The 20,365-nt window shown below is 42.7% G+C and overlaps 1 protein-coding gene across 2 annotated transcripts in view; it reads right to left on the bottom strand.

Moving 5' to 3' along the window:
• Positions 1–20,365, bottom strand: part of CEP290 (centrosomal protein 290) — a 361,160-nt gene that overhangs the window by 243,551 nt on the left and 97,244 nt on the right. For both annotated transcript variants that reach the window (XM_069764386.1, XM_069764388.1), the window contains exon 21: positions 19,520–19,669. In XM_069764386.1, coding sequence (XP_069620487.1) covers positions 19,520–19,669 — 150 coding nt within the window. The remainder of the gene's footprint in view (positions 1–19,519; positions 19,670–20,365) is intronic.

The raw sequence follows: 20,365 nt of genomic DNA, 5'->3' as shown, positions 1-20,365 counted from the left end.
CATTGTGGGAAAGTCCTAAGCATGCTGGCTAAATGTCCTTTTGATACAGAACGCCACTATCGTGGGCAAAGTATATCTGGTAAAGTAACAATCTCTGTTCTGTGGCATTGTGTTATACAGAACTGCTAACTGTTGGTAAATCAGATGGAGATCATTACCACGTCATGTGCTCACATGTACAAGCTCCATCTTGCTTTGTGCTTTCACTGTTGATTGTAAATGTCATAGTTAAGTGATAGTTTAAGCTCAATACTTATACCGGTTACTGTATTCTTATAGTTTTACCTCATATATATTTCAGTTCTATAAAACAAGTTAGACTAAAGAGAACGGTCTGCTTCTTTTGGGAGACAGAGTAGGTTTATGCTGGATGTCAGATTGCACACTGTGTGAATGTGTAAGAATAGAGTAGTCAGGGACATATTGTTTGGTTAGTGCCTGGACAAGACTGGGGATTTTGTGTTTATAGTTTTTTTTTTTTCTGTGATGGGCAACCATTAGAAATAAACTGACACAGACACCTGGTTTTATTGGCTTCCAGAGTCTTCACTGTATGCTACAAGCAGGCTACACTAGACCTTTTATCTCGGAAAAGGTGAACCCACTTGACGGTTACGTCACTAAATAATACTAATAATAATAATAATATTGAGAAAATCCAGTACACCATGATGGTTCGACACTGCACAACACTCACAATCTCTGATATAGACCCTTACATATAGTTTTTCGGTTCAAAAAAGGCACAGGTGCATCAAGTTTAATCTTTTTCCATCAGTTATACATGCTCTGTCACTAGATTATTTATAACCCACAATGCCATTTGTTGTGAGAAATGCATCTAGCTCTTTTAGAATTGCTGCTATAGTGTTTGCCATTACAGTCTCTTATAGTAAGGAATTCCACAGTCTGACTGCTCTAACTGCAAAGAATCCTTTCCCGTTTACCTGCCAGAATCACCTTTCCTCCATACGTAATAAATGGAGTTGTGTAAGGTTTTAGGAAGGAATAAGTCATGTACCAGTCCTTTGTATTGACCACAGATGTATTTTATGCAAGTAAATGAGATCTCCTGTGATGCATCTTTTTTCTAAGCTAAACAAGTCCAACTTCTCATAGGACAGGCCTTCCATTCATATCATGTAATAATTTAGGCATAAGTAAGCATATTAGAGGAATAAAATATAACTTTTATTAATCCTTTAAAATAGTTTATATATATGAAAGTTTACATAAAAAATAACTAAGGGATTAGTTCATGATGCCTCCCGTGGTGTTCGGCAAAAAGGAAATGGCCAACGCTGCGGTTCAGGTCCACTGGGGCAGTTGGTGACGCAGCAGAGATGTTACAGCTTTCCACGGGTAGAGCTAGGCCCCAGGGAAGTTAAAGTGTAAATGTAGGTGCAAACACATTTGTTCAGAGCGGCCTATCATGTTCCCTAATCAGTTATTTTGTGTGTGTGTAGCCCATTCACTACTTCCATCTATCCCCCACCCCCTGAAAATGGCTGGACCATCATTGTAAATACATCATTGTAAATACACACCTGTACTTTGTATCTCCCCACCTCATTGTAGATTGTAAGCTCTCACGAGCAGGGTCGTCTTATTTCGCTTTAATTATTGTATTGGTAACATTGTTACTTATGACTGTTGTGATTGAAGCTGTTAAACTGTAAAGAGCTGCAGAATATGTTGGCGCTATATAAATAAACTAGCTGAAGAGCCCGGCGTTGCCTGGGCATAGTAAATATCTGTGGTTAGTTATAGCACCTCACTTCTCTTATTTTCCCATCACAGCTCTCATTTTCCCAATCACATCTTTCATTTTCCCCCTCACATCTCTCATTTTCTCCCTCACACCTCTCATTTTCTCCCTCACTCCTCTCATTCCCCCCTCACTCCTCTCATTCCCCCCTAACACTTGTCATTTCGACCTCACATCTGTCATTTTCCGATCACTCCACTGTTTTCCCTCGCTCCTCTCATTTTGCACTCACACCTTTTCATTTTCACCTCACGCCCCTCATTTTCACCTCAGTATATACATGTTTGCATCTCCCTTATATATAGTATACACCTGTATGTCATCTCCTGTATATAGTATATACCTGTATGTCATCTCCCCTGTATATATATATACCTGTATGTCATCTCCTTCTATATATAGTATATACCTGTATGTCATCTCCTCCTGTATATAGTATATATCTGTGTCATCTCCTCCTGTATATAGTATATACCTGTATGTCATCTTCTATATATAGCATATACCTGTATGCCATCTCCTCCTGTATATAGTACATACTTTTAGGTCATCTGCTCCTGTATATAGTATTTACCTGTATGTCATCTCCTCCTGTATATAGTATGTACCTGTATGTCATCTCCTCCTCTATATAGTATATACCTGTGTGTCATCTCTCCTGTATATAGTATATATCTGTGTGTCATCTCCTCCTGTATATAGTATATACCTGTGTGTCATCTCCTCCTGTATTAGACCTAGTTCACACGTTATTTGCTCAGTATTTTTACCTCAGTATTTGTAAGCTAAATTGGCAGCCTGATAAATCCCCAGCCAACAGGAAGCCCTCCCCCTGGCAGTATATATTAGCTCACACATACACATAATAGACAGGTCATGTGACTGACAGCTGCCGTATTTCCTATATGGTACATTTGTTGTTCTTGTAGTTTGTCTGCTTATTAATCAGATTTTTATTTTTGAAGGATAATACCGGACTTTTGTGTGTTTTAGGGCGAGTTTCGTTTATCAAGTTGTGTGTGTTGAGTTGCGTGTGGCGTAGCGTAAAATCACTGCACTCGTACGATGAAGAGATTCAATTCATGTGGATGCTTTAATTAGATAAATGTTCAGGTGAAGCGATAAGCCGGATTACGTACCGAAGGCTAGCACTCGACAGTTCTGAAGGTGACGGTGCAAATGAACGGAACCCGTGGTCCTCTCAATCATGTAGCGTAAAATCACTGCACTCGTACGATGAAGAGATTCAATTCATGTGGACGCTTTAATTAGATAAATGTTCAGGTGAAGCGATAAGTACAACACATGTACTTTTTACCCTTCGCCACGACAGCACCCCACATGAGAGAGAGGGATCCGCCCATAGGAACAGGAAACCTACAGAATAAAAGGAGGCGGTCCCCTCTCCTCCTCAGTTTAGTTACAGAGTATAAAAAGGGAACCGCAAAAGTGTTAGTATTCATTCTTATTCAGTCACATAAATTTCTTAACTCTATACAACCATTATTTGTGACCTTAAAGGAAAGAGCTGTGCATAATTTAGGGAGGGTAATACATGGGTGCTGTCGTGGACTCATTAAAAGAGCATTACCGGTACGTAATCCGGCTTTTTACCCTTCGCCACGACAGCACCCCACATGAGAGATTTTCAGAGAGTCATTATTTGGGTGGGATTACTGTATTAAGAACAGCTCTACCAAAGGTCAGATCAGAAGACGTGGACAGATCAAGTCTATAATGGTTGTAGAAGGTAGAAGGTGTAGACCAAGTTGCAGCCTTACATATTAAATGGATCGGTACATCTGCTTGTTCCGCCCAGGAGGAAGCCATGGCTCGTGTTGAGTGCGCTTTTATACCCACTGGAGGAATCTCGCCTTTTGACGTATAGGCCAAGCAGATAGCATCTCTGATCCACCGAGATATGGTAGCTCTCGTGACCCCATGTCCTTTCTTGTGGCCCTGAAAGGAGATAAACAGAGCCCTACTCTCCCTCCATGTCTGACACCTTTCTATATAAGTCAGGATGGCTCTTCTGACATCTAAGGTGTGGAACTTATGTTGTTCTGGAGTTACAGGTGAATCAAAAAAGGAAGGGAGAAATATTTCTTGTGACCTGTGGTAGGTGGACGCTACCTTAGGGAGGTATGAGGGGTCTGGTTTCAGGACTATCCGATCATGAAATATCAGTAAGAAAGGTGGGTCTACTGATAGGGCCTGGATGTCACTAACCCGTCTAGCTGAGGTTAGGGCTACTAGTAAGGCTACTTTATATGTTCGAATTTTTAAAGGTATTGAACCTAATGGTTCAAATGGAGAGCTTGTTAAGGCCTCTAATACTAGATTTAAATCCCACGGAGGTAGACGGGGAATATGGACCGGTTTACTACGTTCACAAGATTTTATGAATCTGGAGATCCACCTATTAGCTGCTATATTGCATCCATATAGGGCTCCTAATGCCGAGACCTGAACTCTTAAGGTATTTACAGATAGTCCTAACTCTCGGCCTTTTTGCAAGAACTCTAGGATAGGTGTGAGTGGAACTTGCTTAGTGAACGGTACCGTGTAGAAGTCTAAAAATTTATTCCATACCCTACTATATATTAGGGTGGTAGATCTTTTCCTGCTCAATAAGAGGGTGTTTACTAGTTCTGTTGAGAACCCTCTGGAACTTAATAGTTGCCTCTCAAATTCCACGCCGTCAAGTGAAGACCTTTGACTTGCGGGTGGAAAAAGGGGCCTTGGTACAGCAGCTCCTTGTCTGATGGGAGAATCCAAGGATCGCATAGGCACATGGTCTGGAGACAAGAGAACCATGGTCTTTTCGGCCAGAATGGTGCAATGAGGATTACTCTTGCCTGTTCCCTCCTGATCTTTCTGATCACTAGAGGAATCAGAGACATTGGAGGAAAGGCATATGCCAGTCTGAACCGCCAAGGATGGTGGAGAGAGTCCAACATATCTGGGTGATCCCTGGTGTTCAGGGAAGCGAACCTTTGTACTTGCCGGTTGTCTCTTGTGGCAAATAGGTCGATTTGTGGTATCCCCCATGCTTCTGTTATCCTTCTGAATATGGATTTGTTTAAGGTCCATTCTCCTTGACGCAACTAGTTTCTGCTGAGGTAGTCTGCCCTGATGTTCTCTACACCTTTGATGTGCAGGGCTGTTAAGGATGTTAGATGAGCCTCTGCCAGCTGAAAGATGTTTGCAGCTATGGTCATCAGACTTCCTGACTTTGTACCACCCTGACGGTTCAAGTATGCCACTGCGGTGGAATTGTCTGAGTAAATTCTTACATTTGTTCCATGAATCTGCGGAAGAAAATGATATAAGGCACATTCTATTGCTTTTAACTCCTTCCAGTTGGAGGAACATATTAATTCTGTCTGATCCCAAGTATTTTGGGCCAGATTGTCTTCCATATGTGCTCCCCACCCAATAGGGCTGGCGTCGGTGGTAATTATTTAAGATGGGTCTATTATCCATGGCACACCCCGTGATAGGTGGTCCATGTCTAGCCACCAGGATAGTGATTCTAAGACATTACTGGAAAGAGTTATTCTACTTTCTAGATAACCGTCTTTCCCCTGAGCCGACAATACTTCGTACTGCAATTGACGGGTATGGAATTGTGCCCAAGGTACAGCAGGGATACATGATGATAATGACCCCAGTAAGGACATGGCCTTTCTTAGTGTCATGTAGGGTTTGCGTATTGCGTCTGATACCTTTGATTGTATAGTCAACCTCTTTGACTGAGGAAGAAAGCATTTCTGACTTACGGAGTCTAGCTGGATTCCTAGAAATGTCTGAACGGTTTCTGGATTCAGCCGAGATTTTTCGAAGTTGACGATCCAACCTAACTCCTGTAGGGACGAGATCGTATTAGATAAACGAGTTTTACATTGAAGTGCAGAGCTTCCTACCACTAGAAAGTCATCTAGGTAGGGTATTATCAAGGTATCTCGTTGGCGTAGATGAGCCATCACTTCTAGTATCACCTTAGTGAAGACGCGGGGAGCCATAGAAAGCCCAAATGGCATTGCAACATACTGAAAGTGACGAACCTTTCCCTCCAGGGTGACTGCTACCCTTAGGTACTGCTGATGTTCGGCATGTATGGGAAGATGGTAATAGGCGTCCTTTAAGTCTATTCCGGCCATGACACACCTAGGGAATAAGAGTTTTATGGTAGAACTAATGGATTCCATTTTGAAGGTATGATTACGCAGGAAAGAATTTAATTTTTTAAGATTTATGATGGTTCTAAATGAACCATCTGGTTTATTAATCAGGAATAAAGGGGAGTAGAACCCTTTCCCTTTTTGATCCTGGGGAACTTCTATCAGGACTTTTTTAGATAGAAGAGATAGGATCTCTATTTCTAGAGCCCTCTGTTGGTCCTGACCTTTTGGAGATGTTATTATGAAGGAATCCCAAGGGATTCGATCAAATTCTAATTTAAGGCCGTATTGCACAATGTCCAGAATCCACTGGCTGGATGTTATCTGTTCCCATTGGGGAAGAAAAAATTTTAATCTGCCGCCTACTTCCTGGTTAGCGGTATTTACGTCTCGGATTATGGGACCCGCTAAAAAAGGCACCTTTTTGCTTTGGGTCCTTCGACTCCCATCGCTCTCTTTGTTCAAGCGGCTTGTTCCTAGTAAAGGGGCGTCTCCTGAAGGCTCTCCTGTAGGATGGGAGATATTGGTTAGGGAAGCCTTTCTTCCTTTCACCTGCTTTATTCAGGAGTTCATCCAGCGTCTTCCCAAAAAGGAACTCACCCTGACAGGGAATCGCACAAAGTTTCGCTTTAGCTTGTGCATCCCCCTTCCAATTCTTTAGCCAGAGTGCACGCCGGGCTGTGTTGACTAGGCCGGCTGACCTGGCTGCAAGACGTAGCGAGTCCACTGAGGCATCAGCTAGGAATGCTACTGCTTCTTTAATTTGAGGCAATTTCAGCAGGATAGATTCCCTCGAAGTTTTGCCTCTAATCTGTTCCTCCAATTGCTCCGTCCATACTAGTAGAGATCTTGCAGTACAGGTACTAGATATGGCGGGCCTGAACGCCCCCGTATTGACTTCCCATGACCTCTTTAGTAAAGCTTCTGCTTTACGGTCCAGCGGGTCTGTCAGGACCCCTGAATCCTCCACTGGTAGGACCGACTGTTTGGTTGTGGAGGCTACCGCAGCATCAACTTTCGGCACCTTTGACCAGGTGTTTAGGTCTTCATCGCTGAAGGGATAGCGCCTTTTAGAGGATGATGGTAAAAACCCTCTATTCTGCTTGTCCCACTCCTTTTTAACAATATCTTTGATGGTTTGTATGACGGGGAAGGACCTACGTTTCCTCTGTCCTAACCCCGCAAACATTATGTCCTGTGCTGATTTCTTTTCTTTCCCATCTGGGCACCCCATCGTGCTCCTGACAGATTTTATTAAATTGTCCACATTACTGTTGGGAAGACAAAGTCCCCCTTCAGTCTCGGATGAGCTCGGCTGAGATCCCTCTTCGTCTGAAGAAATACATACACCCTCTGACTCCGAACTAACCGGAGACCGGGACCTGCTAGGCTGACGGGTACTGGCGCTACTTGTCTGCGCCAAACCCAGTATCTCTTCTCGGATAATAGCTCTGACATCTGAGGGAGTCATGATATTTTCCTGCCGTAGAGTTTGCATGATACACTCCGCACACAGTTTTTTGGCATAATGATCCGGGAGGGGCTGCGTACATAAAGCACACTCTTTATGCTTAGATTTGTGTGTCCTTTTCTTAGTCTAGAGGAAGGATACAGGAGGAACATATATCAGCATATAGGAAGAGACTCTTTCAAAAACTCACCCAGTGAAGCTGACAGGTACCGGTTCTGGAGGCGGAATTCGTTTGGTGGTAGAACTCTTCTCTGGAGGTCGGCCACCACTCTTTGTGCTGCTCCTCGTGCTTCTCTCCCTGCTGGGAGAGCGCTGTTGCACTGCGGGCAGGTGCGCTTCGTCGGCCGGTGAAGCCATTTCACACACACCGGCCCGACGCTAGCGCTGCATTTTTAAAACTGCCGCCCATTCTCCTGCCTCCCCGGACCAACCCGGAAGTGCTCCCGCGACTTCCGGGTTAGACGCGCCGCTCTCACTCACCATGCGGCAGCCGGAGGCTATTAAGCCGGCCGCTGCAGCGCGCGCGTCCTCACAGTGCCGGCCGGACCTACGGTGACCGGACCCGGACCGTGAATGTTTGGCCAGACGAGGGGGGAGGCTGCAAGCAGGGGCTCCCCCGCCGCTGCTTCTGGTACCGCAGCCCCTGCCGTTCCCACAGAAACCGGCGCAGGCGGGTGCATGGCCCAGGGATCCTCTTCATCTGTAGGTAAGCCGGGTCCCTGTAGGAACAGGAAACCTAAACTGAGGAGGAGAGGGGACCGCCTCCTTTTATTCTGTAGGTTTCCTGTTCCTATGGGCGGATCCCTCTCTCTCATGTGGGGTGCTGTCGTGGCGAAGGGTAAAAAGTACATGTGTTGTACTTATCGCTTCACCTGAACATTTATCTAATTAAAGCATCCACATGAATTGAATCTCTTCATCGTACGAGTGCAGTGATTTTACGCTACATGATTGAGAGGACCACGGGTTCCGTTCATTTGCACCGTCACCTTCAGAACTGTCGAGTGCTAGCCTTCTATAACTTTCTGAGTTGCGTGTGGCGACATGCATGTAGCGACTTTTGTGAGAGGAGTTTTGTGTGGCAACATGCGTGTAGCAACTTTTTGTGTGTCGAGTTGCATGTGACAGGTTAGTGTAGCAAGTTGTGTGCAGCAAGTTTTGCACATGGCGAGATTTGCGCATGGTGAGTTTTATGTGTGGTGCCTTTTGAGTATGTGCAAGTTTTGTGTGAGGCAACTTTTGCATGTGTTGCAACTTTTGTGCATGTGGCAATTTTTCCGCATGTGCAAGTTTTGCGTGTGGCGAGTTTTCCATGAGGTGAGTTTTGCACTTGTGGCAAGTTTTGCGTGAGCCTAGTTTTTGCATGTGGCGAGTTTTGCGCGTGGCGACTTTTGCGTTTCGACTTTTATGTGGCGAGGTTGGTGTATGTGTGGTGAAATGTGTGCTGAGGGTGGTATATGTGTTCAAGCACGTGGTAGTGTGTGGCCCATTTTGTGTGTGTGTTCATATCCCCGTGTGTGGTGAGTATCCCATGTCGGGGCCCCACCTTAGCAACTGTACGGTATATACTCTTTGGCGCCATCGCTCTTGTTCACATCTGGCAGCTGTCAATTTGCCTCCAACACTTTTCCTTTCACTTTTCCCCATTATGTAGATAGGGGCAAAATTGTTTGGTGAATTGGAACGCGCGGGGTTAAAATTTCGCCTCACAATATAGCCTATGACGCTCTCGGGGTCCAGACGTGTGACTGTGCAAAATTTTGTGGCTGTACCTGCGACGGTGCAGATGCCAATCCCGGACATACACACACACACATACACACACACACATTCAGCTTTATATAGTAGATATTATAATTATAACTAAGCAGCACGTGAAAGAGCTGGGTATAAAATGCTACAAACTATATATATCATTGTTTGCAATTTCAGCAATTATATCAAATAAGTGACCGAACGGACAATTAATATTGCTTATTAAGTTACTAGATGGCAGCCCGATTCTAAAGAATCGGGAGTCTAGAATCCATATATACTTTATTTATTCAAATGTAAGAATAATACAATTAATAAATAATAGTAAGAAAGAACAAAAATAATAGGCAGTATATGGCGAAAACACCAAACAAAAGTTCAAAATTGGTGTGAAAATGTCACTGAACCACTTCACAACTAAATATATATAGTTTTGGTAAATGGTATTATCATTTTTTTGACGAAATTCGGCAGGAGCTTGAAGAGCAACGTCACTGGGCCCGCCTCCACGCAGTAGAAACTTGCTGTGAGGTAAAAATTCAAAAATCACACCAAAATGGCGGGCGGAGTGTGTCACAGTACGGCACGTTTCTGATTGGTCGCTCGCAGCAGGCGGCAACCAATCAGACACTGGACACTGTTGACGTCACTTATCTCCGGACATTAGCTCCGGACATTAGCTCCGGACATTAGCTCCGGACATTAGCTCCGGACATTAGATCCGGACATTAGATCCGGACAAAGCCACGGAAGTTGGCACAAATTGCAGGAAGTAGTATTCTAGGCAATTAATCTCCGGACATTAGCTCCGGACATTAGCTCCGGACATTAGCTCCGGACAAAGCCACGGAAGTTGGCACAAATTGCAGGAAGTAGTATTCTAGGCAATTATATATTAGATACTAGATTATAAGTGAAGGTAATGAAAGGATATAGCACAAGTCAAAGGTTAAATACCAAACAAAATGGATTCTTGTAATCTCGCCCTCCTAACCACTGGGAAAACGCCTGGTAACCTCACACTAAATTTTTAAGGTTTTTGGGTGCAATGGTGCTACTAAACAATCCAAGGATAAACCTAATATTAACCCATGTGAAGAAAGCCCAGCTATGAAATAAATCGGTCGGTCATCTGTCAGAAATCCTGCAACCAGCTAAGATTCAGTCATATAGTTACAGAACAGTTTTACCCTTTCAACATGGTTTTCTACTAGATCCATCGTCCTGAGTCACTCCGTTGGGTAGTCATTGTTCCTTATGTTCTATCACCCAACACATTTCATCTCCTACAATCACCAGGGGAGGATAAAGTGATGTTGTGGCTCATCATGCCCCCTTATGGACAGTTATCAGACCTAGAAAGTAAAAAGGCTGCCAATCTATCTACAAACGATTACTCTTTAACCCCTTTACCCCCAAGGGTGGTTTGCACGTTAATGACCGGGCCAATTTTTACAATTCTGACCACTGTCCCTTTATGAGGTTATAACTCTGGAACGCTTCAATGGATCCTGGTGATTCTGACATTGTTTTCTCGTGACATATTGTACTTCATGACAATGGTAAAAATTATTTGATAGTACCTGCGTTTATTTGTGAAAAAAACGGAAATTTGGCAAAAATTATGAAAATTTCGCAATTTTCCAACTTTGAATTTTTATGCAATTAAATCACAGAGATATGTCACACAAAATACTTAATAAATAACATTTCCCACATGTCTACTTTACATCAGCACAATTTTGGAAACAAATTTTTTTTTTGTTAGGGAGTTATAAGGGTTAAAAGTTGACCAGCAATTTCTCATTTCTACAACACCATTTTATTTTAGGGACCACATCTCATTTGAAGTCATTTTGAGGGGTCTATATGATAGAAAATACCCAAGTGTGACACCATTCTAAAAACTACACCCCTCAAGGTGCTCAAAACCATATTCAAGAAGTTTATTAACCCTTCTGGTGCTTCACAGGAATTTTTTGAATGTTTAAATAAAAATGAACATTTAACTTTTTTTCACAAAAAATTTAATTCAGCTCCAATTTGTTTTATTTTACCAAGGGTAACAGGAGAAAATGGACCCCAAACATTGTTGTACAATTTGTCCTGAGTATGCCAATACCCCACATGTGGGGGTAAACCACTGTTTGGGCGCATGGCAGAGCTCGGAAGCGAAGGAGTGCCATTTGACTTTCAATGCAAAATTGACTGGAATTGAGATGGGACGCCATGTTTCGTTTGGAGAGCCCCTGATGTGGCTAAACATTTAAACCCCCCACAAGTGACACCATTTTGGAAAGTAGACCCCCTAAGGAACTTATCTAGAGGTGTGGTGAGCACTTTGACCCAACAAGTGCTTCACAGAAGTTTATAATGTAGAACCGTAAAAATAAAAAATCATATTTTTTCACAAAAATTATCTTTTCGCCCCCAATTTTTTATTTTCCCAAGGGTAAGAGAAGAAATTGAACCCCAAAAGTTGTTGTACAATTTGTCCTGAGTACGCTGATAGCCCATATGTGGGGGTAAACCACTGTTTGGGCGGATGGGAGAGCTCGGAAGGGAAGGAGCGCCGTTTGACTTTTCAATGCAAAATTGACAGGAATTGAGATGGGACCTCATGTTGCGTTTGAAGAGCCACTGATGTGCCTAAACATTGAAACCCCCCACAAGTGACACCATTTTGGAAAGTAGACCCCCTAAGGAACTTATCTAGAGGTGTGGTGAGCACTTTGACCCACCAAGTGCTTCACAGAAGTTTATAATGTAGAACCGTAAAAATAAAAAATCATATTTTTTCACAAAAATTATCTTTTTGCCCCCAATTTTTTATTTTCCCAAGGGTAAGAGAAGAAATTGGACCCCAAAAGTTGTTGTACAATTTGTCCTGAGTACGCTGATACCCCATATGTGGGGGTAAACCACTGTTTGGGTGGATGGGAGAGCTCGGAAGGGAAGGAGCGCCGTTTGACTTTTCAAAGCAAAATTGACAGGAATTGAGATGGGACGCCATGTTGCGTTTGAAGAGCCACTGATGTGCCTAAACATTGAAACCCCCCACAAATGACACCATTTTGGAAAGTAGACCCCCTGAGGAACTTATCTAGAGGTGTGGTGAGCACTTTGACCCACCAAGTGCTTCACAGAAGTTTATAATGCAGAGCCGTAAAAATAAAACAAAATTTTTTTCCCACAAAAATTATTTTTTTAGCCCCCAGTTTTGTATTTTCCTGAGGGTAACAGGAGAAATTGGACCCCAAAATTTGTTGCCCAATTTGTCCTGAGTGCGATGATACACCATATGTGGGGGGAACCACTGTTTGGGCACATGGGAGGGCTCAGAAGGGAAGGAGTGCCATTTGAATGCAGACTTAGATGGAATGGTCTGCAGGTGTCACATTGCGTTTGCAGAGCCCCTAATGTACCTAAACAGTAGAAACCCCCCACAAGTGACACCATTTTGGAAAGTAGACCCCCTTAGGAACTTATCTAGATGTGTGCTGAGCACTTTGACCCACCAAGGGCTTCACAGAAGTTTATAATGGAGAGCCGTAAAAATAAAACAAAAATTTTTTCCCACAAAAATTATTTTTTAGCCCCCAGTTTTGTATTTTCCCGAGGGTAAAAGGAGAAATTCGACCCCAAAAGTTGTTGTCCAATTTGTCCTGAGTACGCTGATACCCCGTATGTTGGGGGAAACCACCGTTTGAGCGCATGGCAGAGCTCGGAAGGGAAGGAGCGCCATTTGGAATGCAGACTTAGATGGAATGGTCTGCAGACGTCACATTGCGTTTGCAGAACCCCTAATGTACCTAAACAGTAGAAACCCCCCACAAGTGACCCCATATTGGAAACTAGACCCCCCAGGGAACTAATCTAGATGTGTTGTGAGAACTTTGAACCCCCAAGTGTTTCACTAACGCAGAGCCGTGAAAATAAAAAATCTTTTTTTTTCCCACAAAAAATATGTTTTAGCCCCGAGTTTTGTATTTTCCCAAGGGTAACAGGAGAAATTGGACCCCAAAAGTTGTTGTCCTATTTGTCCTGAGTACGCTGATACCCCATATGTTGGGGTAAACCCCTGTTTGGGCACAAGGGAGAGCTCGGAAGGGAAGAAGCACTGTTTTACTTTTTCAACGCAGAATTGGCTGGAATTGAGATCGGACGCCATGTCGCGTTTGGAGAGCCCCTGATGTGCCTAAACAGTGGAAACCCCCCAATTATAACTGAAACCCTAATCCAAACACATCCCTAACCCTAATCCCAACAGTAACCCTAACCACACCTCTAACCCTGACACACCCCTAACCCTAATCCCAACCCTATTCCCAACCGTAAATGTAATCTAAACCCTAACTGTAACTTTAGCCCCAACCCAAACTGTAGCCCTAGCCCTAACCCTAGCCCTAATCCTAACCCTAACCCTAGCCCTAACCCTAGCCCTAACCCTAGCCCTAACCCTAACCCTAGCCCTAACCCTAACCCTAAACCTAACCCTAACCCTAGCCCTAACCCTAGCCCTAACTCTAACCCTAGCCCTAATGGGAAAATGGAAATAAATACATTTTTTAAATTTTTCCCTAACTAAGGGGGTGATGAAGGGGGGTTTGATTTACTTTTATAGCGGGTTTTTTAGCGGATTTTTATGATTGGCAGCCGTCACACACTGAAAGACGCTTTTTATTGCAAAAAATATTTTTTGCGTTACCACATTTTGAGAGCTATAATTTTTCTATATTTTGGTCCACAGAGTCATGTGAGGTCTTGTTTTTTGCGGGACGAGTTGACGTTTTTATTGGTAACATTTTCGGGCACGTGACATTTTTTGATCGCTTTTTATTCCGATTTTTGTGAGGCAGAATGACCAAAAACCAGCTATTCATGAATTTCTTTTGGGGGAGGCGTTTATACCGTTCCGCGTTTGGTAAAATTGATGAAGCAGTTTTATTCTTCGGGTCAGTACGATTACAGCGATACCTCATTTATATCATTTTTTTATGTTTTGGCGCTTTTATACGATAAAAACTATTTTATAGAAAAAATAATTATTTTTGCATCACTTTATTCTCAGGACTATAACTTTTTTATTTTTTTGCTCATGATGCTGTATGGCGGCTCTTTTTTGCGGGACAAGATGACGCTTTCAGCGGTACCATGGTTAGTTATATCTGTCTTTTTGATCGCGTGTTATTCCACTTTTTGTTCGGCGGTATGATAATAAAGCGTTGTTTTTTGCCTCGTTTTTTTTTTTTTTTTTTTTCTTACGGTGTTTACGGAAGGGGTTAACTAGTGGGCCAGTTTTATAGGTCGGGCCGTTACGGACGCGGCGATACTAAATATGTGTACTTTTATTGTTTTTTTTTTTTTATTTAGATAAAGAAATGTATTTATGGGAATAATATATATTTTTTTTTTTCATTATTTTGGAATATTTTTTTTAATTTTTTTTACACATTTGAAATTTTTTTTTTTTACTTTTTTACTTTGTCCCAGGGGGGGACATCACAGATCAGTGATCTGACAGTTTGCACAGCACTCTGTCAGATCACTGATCTGATAGGAGTGCAGGCTGCTTCACAGTGCCTGCTCTGAGCAGGCTCTGTGAAGCCACCTCCCTCCCTGCAGGACCCGGATCCGCGGCCATCTTGGATCCGGGGCTGGAGGGAGCAGGGAGGGAGGTGAGACCCTCGCAGCAACGCGATCACATCGCGTTGCTGCGGGGGGCTCAGGGAAGCCCGCAGGGAGCCCCCTCCCTGCGCGGTGCTTCCCTGTACCGCCGGCACATCGCGATCATCTTTGATCGCGGTGTGCCGGGGGTTAATGTGCCGGGGGCGGTCCGTGACCGCTCCTGGCACATAGTGCCGGATGTCAGCTGCGATAAACAGCTGACACCCGGCCGCGATCGGCGGCGCTCCCCCCGTGAGCGCTGCCGATCGCATATGACGTACTATTGCGTCCTTGGGAAGTAAAGCCCACCCCACATGGACGCAATAGTACGTCTAATGGCAGAAAGGGGTTAATAGTTACCGCTATGGTGTCACACATGCCATGGCGTCTGATGTCATATCCGGTCTGTGAGACACATATCTGGCTACTGGCAAGCAGGAAGACGGCCTTGGTACACTTCGGTAACTTCTACTGGTATATACCTGCCTAACAGCGGAGGTTGACACCCTATAGACCTGTGCAATGGCGCCCCCACTCAACTATTCCCAATAGCTGCATCCTATTAAGGCCCTACACTTCTAAAAAAAAAGATCAGAATGACAATTGCTTGTTTAAACCCAATGGAAAGATGGTGTTCAGATGAAATATCCATTTGGATTCAGTTTGTAAAATCCCTTTGTCCCAATCTCCTCCTCTGGAATAGACCTCAATTTTGTCTACTCCCATAAATTTGATTACACTGCGTTTCCTCAGTGTACAACATTTACACGGTTTTGCTACTCGTGTCTCTCTTTTGTTTTTCTCGTAGATGTTCTCCAACTCGTTTACGAAACTACTTTTCATTTTCCATACATATTCTACCCACCAAATACATGTAGCCTTATAGACAATGCCTTTTGACCGTCCATTAATAAACTGCTAAATTTACGATACAAAAAAAAAAGCCTGTTTGGGAGAGAAGAATTGACAAATCGCGGCACCCTAAGTGCGTAAAACACAATGTTAAAATCTTTGATGGGTGCACAACTTCTTGCACTCACTTGGTGGAAGACTAATATCTGAAGAAGGATATATACGTGTTGTATCTCCTCCTAACAAATAAAAGAACTTAAAACATCATCTTTGGATGTGAGTCCTGGGAAGTGCTGCCATTCATGTGCCTGTTACATTGCTAGTGCATTATTTTCCTTGTGCGATCACATTGCAAAAACTGCAATTACCACATCTGTAGCTTCCATTTATCCTTCTACTCTCAAGCCAAGTAGGCATCTTGCCTGGAGAGTAATGGTTGTGGACCAACCTATCCAGGAGGGCCTGCCTTTCATGTATGTCAATACATTAAGATCCCAAAAAATTGTTCACATTCTCAATCATTTGAAAAACAGGCCAACAACCTCAAGAAGAGATTTATAGTAAGAGGTTATCTTAAAAAAAAAAAGTATTGATTAAAGCATATAAGGCGACAATCGGGAAGAAGCACAGTCTCCTCTTGACCCACAAACCAAAGGAGGAAGGGGAGTCCTCACTTCCATTTATCACCACCTACTCTAATGGAACCAAGGAGATTACAGACATTCTTAAAAACCATTGGCCCATCCTAATAATGGATGAAGACATCGGAGATCAGATTAAAACTTTTCCTCAGATCACATACAAGAAAGGCAGGTCCCTCCGGGATAGGTTGGTCCACAGCCATTAATCTGCAGGCAAGTCGCCTACTGGGCTTGAGAACAGAAGGATAAAGGGAAGCTACAGATGTGGTAATTGCAGTTTTTGCAATGCGATAACATCAGGAAAAGATTTTACTGGCAATGTAACAGGCAATAGATATCAAATTAAACGGTTTATTGCAAAAGAGACTTTGGTAAATGAGTTGAATAACATCTGAGAGACAAACAAGAGAGACACCGGTAGCAAAACATGTAGATGATGGACACCAAAGACACATTAATGTAGTCAAATTTATGGGAATAGACTAAATTGAGGTCTCGCCCAGAGGACGAGATTGGGACAAAAGGATTTTTCAAACTGAATTCAAATGGATATTTTGTGTGAACAACATCTCTCCATTGGGTTTAAATGAACAATTGTCATTCTGTTCCTTTAGCCAATGTCGAGTGGGGGCGCCATTACGCAGGTCTATAAGGTGCCAACCTCCGCGGTTAGGCAGGGATATACCAGTAGAAATGGTTAATTTAGTCCTTCCCTTTCCCATATTTTGACCCAAACCTATTCCCCCCACACATATCACCATCGTACCCTCTACCATAAACCTACATAATATAATTGACTGACTGATCTGTCCGGTAATGACCTGGGAGAATTCTCTGCACATTCTCTCTATCTGACTGCGTGGCCTACAGGTGTAAGTTACGCGGTACGGTGATTTGGGGAATCCCTACACAAATGGCCCCACGAGGACGTGTGCTGCCTGCCAGTCTCTTCCTGCGTGCCAGTAGCCAGATATGCATCTCACAGACTGGATATTCATCCCGCAATCTGGATTTGACGTCAGATGCCATGGCATATGTGAAACCATAGCAGTAACTATAAGAATCATCGTTTGGAGATACCGTAGATTGGCAGCCTTTCTACTTTATAGATCTGACAACTGTCCATAAGGTGGCATGAGGAGCCACAACATCACCTTGAGATGTAACAATGACTACCCAGTGGAGTGACCGAAGACCATGGATCTAGTAGAAAATAACAGTGAACGGGGAAAACTGTTCCTTAATTATATGACAGACTCCTAGCTGGATGCAGGATAGCTGACAGATGACAGACCGATTCATTTCATAGCTGGGTTTTCTTTACATGGGTCAGTATTCATTTTATCCTTGTATTATTTAGCAGCACCCTTGCATCAAAAAACCTTAAAAAACTTAGTGTGAGGTTACCAGGGGTCTTCCCGATGGTAAGGAGAGCGAGAGTACAATAATCCATTTTTGGGGGTATTTCGCCTTTGACCTATATCTTTTCATTACCTGCACTTACACTAGATTATAACTTAGTAAGTAATATCTTGGAGTTTCTGGGATTGTCCGTTCGGTCGCTTATTTGATACACTTGCTGAAGTTGCAAACAGTGATAGTTTATAGTTTGTAGAGTTTCTTTATACCCAACTTGTTCACGTGTTGCTTATTTATTTTTTAATGTAAACTTTTGTATATACAAACTATTTTAATGGATTAATAAAAGTTATATTTTATTCTTCTAATATGCTTACAGAAATCTGACTCTCTAATCTGGCTTAATAACATAGGTGCCCTCCTAATTTCCTAATATACTTTTAAATGTGGAGCCCAAAACTGGATCCCATATTCTAAATATGGCATCACAAGTTATTAATAGAGGGTGTGACAAAGTCACTGATAAGGTGCTAGAAGGGAGATATGTTTCACTGCATCTAATGGCGTCTGTAATATAAAACCCAGAGTTTTTCCTCCAGCACACTAAGTGTTGTTAGAGGTTAAGCTAAGTTGCATAATGGGCTGTTTGTTATGTGGACATCCATAGAGCGGGTGGGAGGGTGTCTACCTTATCTCCACCCCAGGATGTGGTCTGGGGCTTAAGTAGCTAGCCTCCAAAGGCAGCAGTGCTCAGTGTCTGGAGAGGAAGCACTACAGGGAAGTGTTTGTGCCTTTGCTTAAGGACCTGAACTGTGGACATTGCTAACCCTGAGCGGGCTGATCCCCACTAGAATAAGTACTGGGTTTTGTTTTGCCCAGAGGACCATGTTTACTTTGTTGAGCTTGGTTTATGTTGCACTTAATAAACCAAGCACGTTCTTAAAAAGGCAGTGTTCCGTTTCTACCTCCATGTTCAGCCAAGTGATCTACGGAAAGTATTAACAATTAAACTGGGAAAATTAATTGTCAAACCAAGACATGGATACAGGTTAAATGTCCACCAGCAATTCAGAAAGTAAAAAATAGGAACAAAAGAACTGCAGAGGAATACATTTATAAAATATGTTGATCTGGCTACTTTTAAGGAAAAGAGCTGTCCTAATACAACCTGAAGATAGCGCATAAATTCCACCAAAATGATCACCGAATTCACAACTATGAAATAACTGCAAACCATTTCGAGCTGTACTCTCTCTTAAATTTACTATTTATCAGCAGGATTTTGCTACCCCATCTGAGAGCAGCATGATGTTGGGGCAGAGAACCGGATTCCAGTGGTGTGTAATTTAGAGAGTTGCTTGTGGCAGCTTTGTTAAAATGCCTGTTATATCTATTGCAGATCTATCAGGTCTCTGATTGCTGAGCTTTGTATAACCACACCCTCACTGACTGACCCCTTTCACGCTGTGCATAGGCAGAAAGCTGTCAGTCAGTGGTGAAGGTGGAAGTTATACAGAGCTCAAGACTATGAGGACTGCATGGCAGTAGTTTTACCAGTTCCTCTAGCAATAAAAATTCCTGTTTTATCAGCAGGAGATTATTAAAACTACAAAAAGCAGCTCAGTAAGTGACACATGGCTGGAATCAGGCTCTCTTTCCTATACATCATGCTGCTCTCAGATTAAGTTGCGAAAACTTGGTGACAGATTCCCTTTAAAAAGTATAACTGGAATCAAAATATTACACACATGATACAGCTATATTACACCCATTTTCTATTAAAAAAAAAGACACAAAGACCGGTGCAAAACATTCAGAATACCTGCAGGAGATGTAAGAGATACTCATTCATAGAGTTGATGAGATTGCTGCTGGACAGAGACATTCCTTCAGGAAGGTTTATAGCCTTAAACACGATGTTTGCGCCTTCTGACTGACGGGAAAGACAAACTTCTTTTTCAAGGTGTGTAATCTATGAAAGAAAAAAGAAAAAGACTTTCACTACATTGCACACTTTTTTCCCAAAATGACACAGGGGAATTCATAAAAGTTGCAATCTCATATGCCAGTCTTGATCAAAACACTGTTACTGTAAGATTTATTATAATCGAATAAATCTCATGCTAAGGCCCCGCAGATTTCTAGAAGGATTGGTGAAAAAACACAAAAAGTCGAAATGGTTAGTTCTGCTAAAATGTGAGGTGTTCTAAGCCGTAGAGCTTATAATTAGCTCCTGTGTGTGTCTGATGAGTTTGCGGGCATTAAGTAACTGTATCATGTTCTTGGTTACGGTTGCACAAAGTACGAAAACACACAAAACGCTACTTTAGAAGGTAAAATTTACTTTTTTTTTTTATTCTTTTAATAAATGTCCACTTATTACTCTCCTGGGACAACAGGACACCACTTTGGTTCCCTAAGAAACACTGAGCTGCCCCATAAATAAAAAAACATAAAAGCTTTAGAACCCATGGCTTCAAAGTGATTGTCTGAAATGGAGACATCCTTCGGACCATGGTTATTATCAGCTCAGTAGGGATCTGATACCTGGCTCCCCCAGCTCAGCTTCCATTCACATCAAAAAGCTGATCTTTGCTCCCACTAGACCACTAAACAGTGAACGGTGCTGTGGGCTCCAGGTAACAACAGATCAGTGAGTGTGTTTAGT

Source organism: Ranitomeya imitator, chromosome 4 (genome assembly GCF_032444005.1).
Source record: "Ranitomeya imitator isolate aRanImi1 chromosome 4, aRanImi1.pri, whole genome shotgun sequence".
Classification (NCBI taxonomy): Eukaryota; Metazoa; Chordata; class Amphibia; order Anura; family Dendrobatidae; genus Ranitomeya; species Ranitomeya imitator.
Note: the sequence above shows the minus strand (reverse complement) of the source record. Positions and strands in the feature narration are given on the sequence as shown.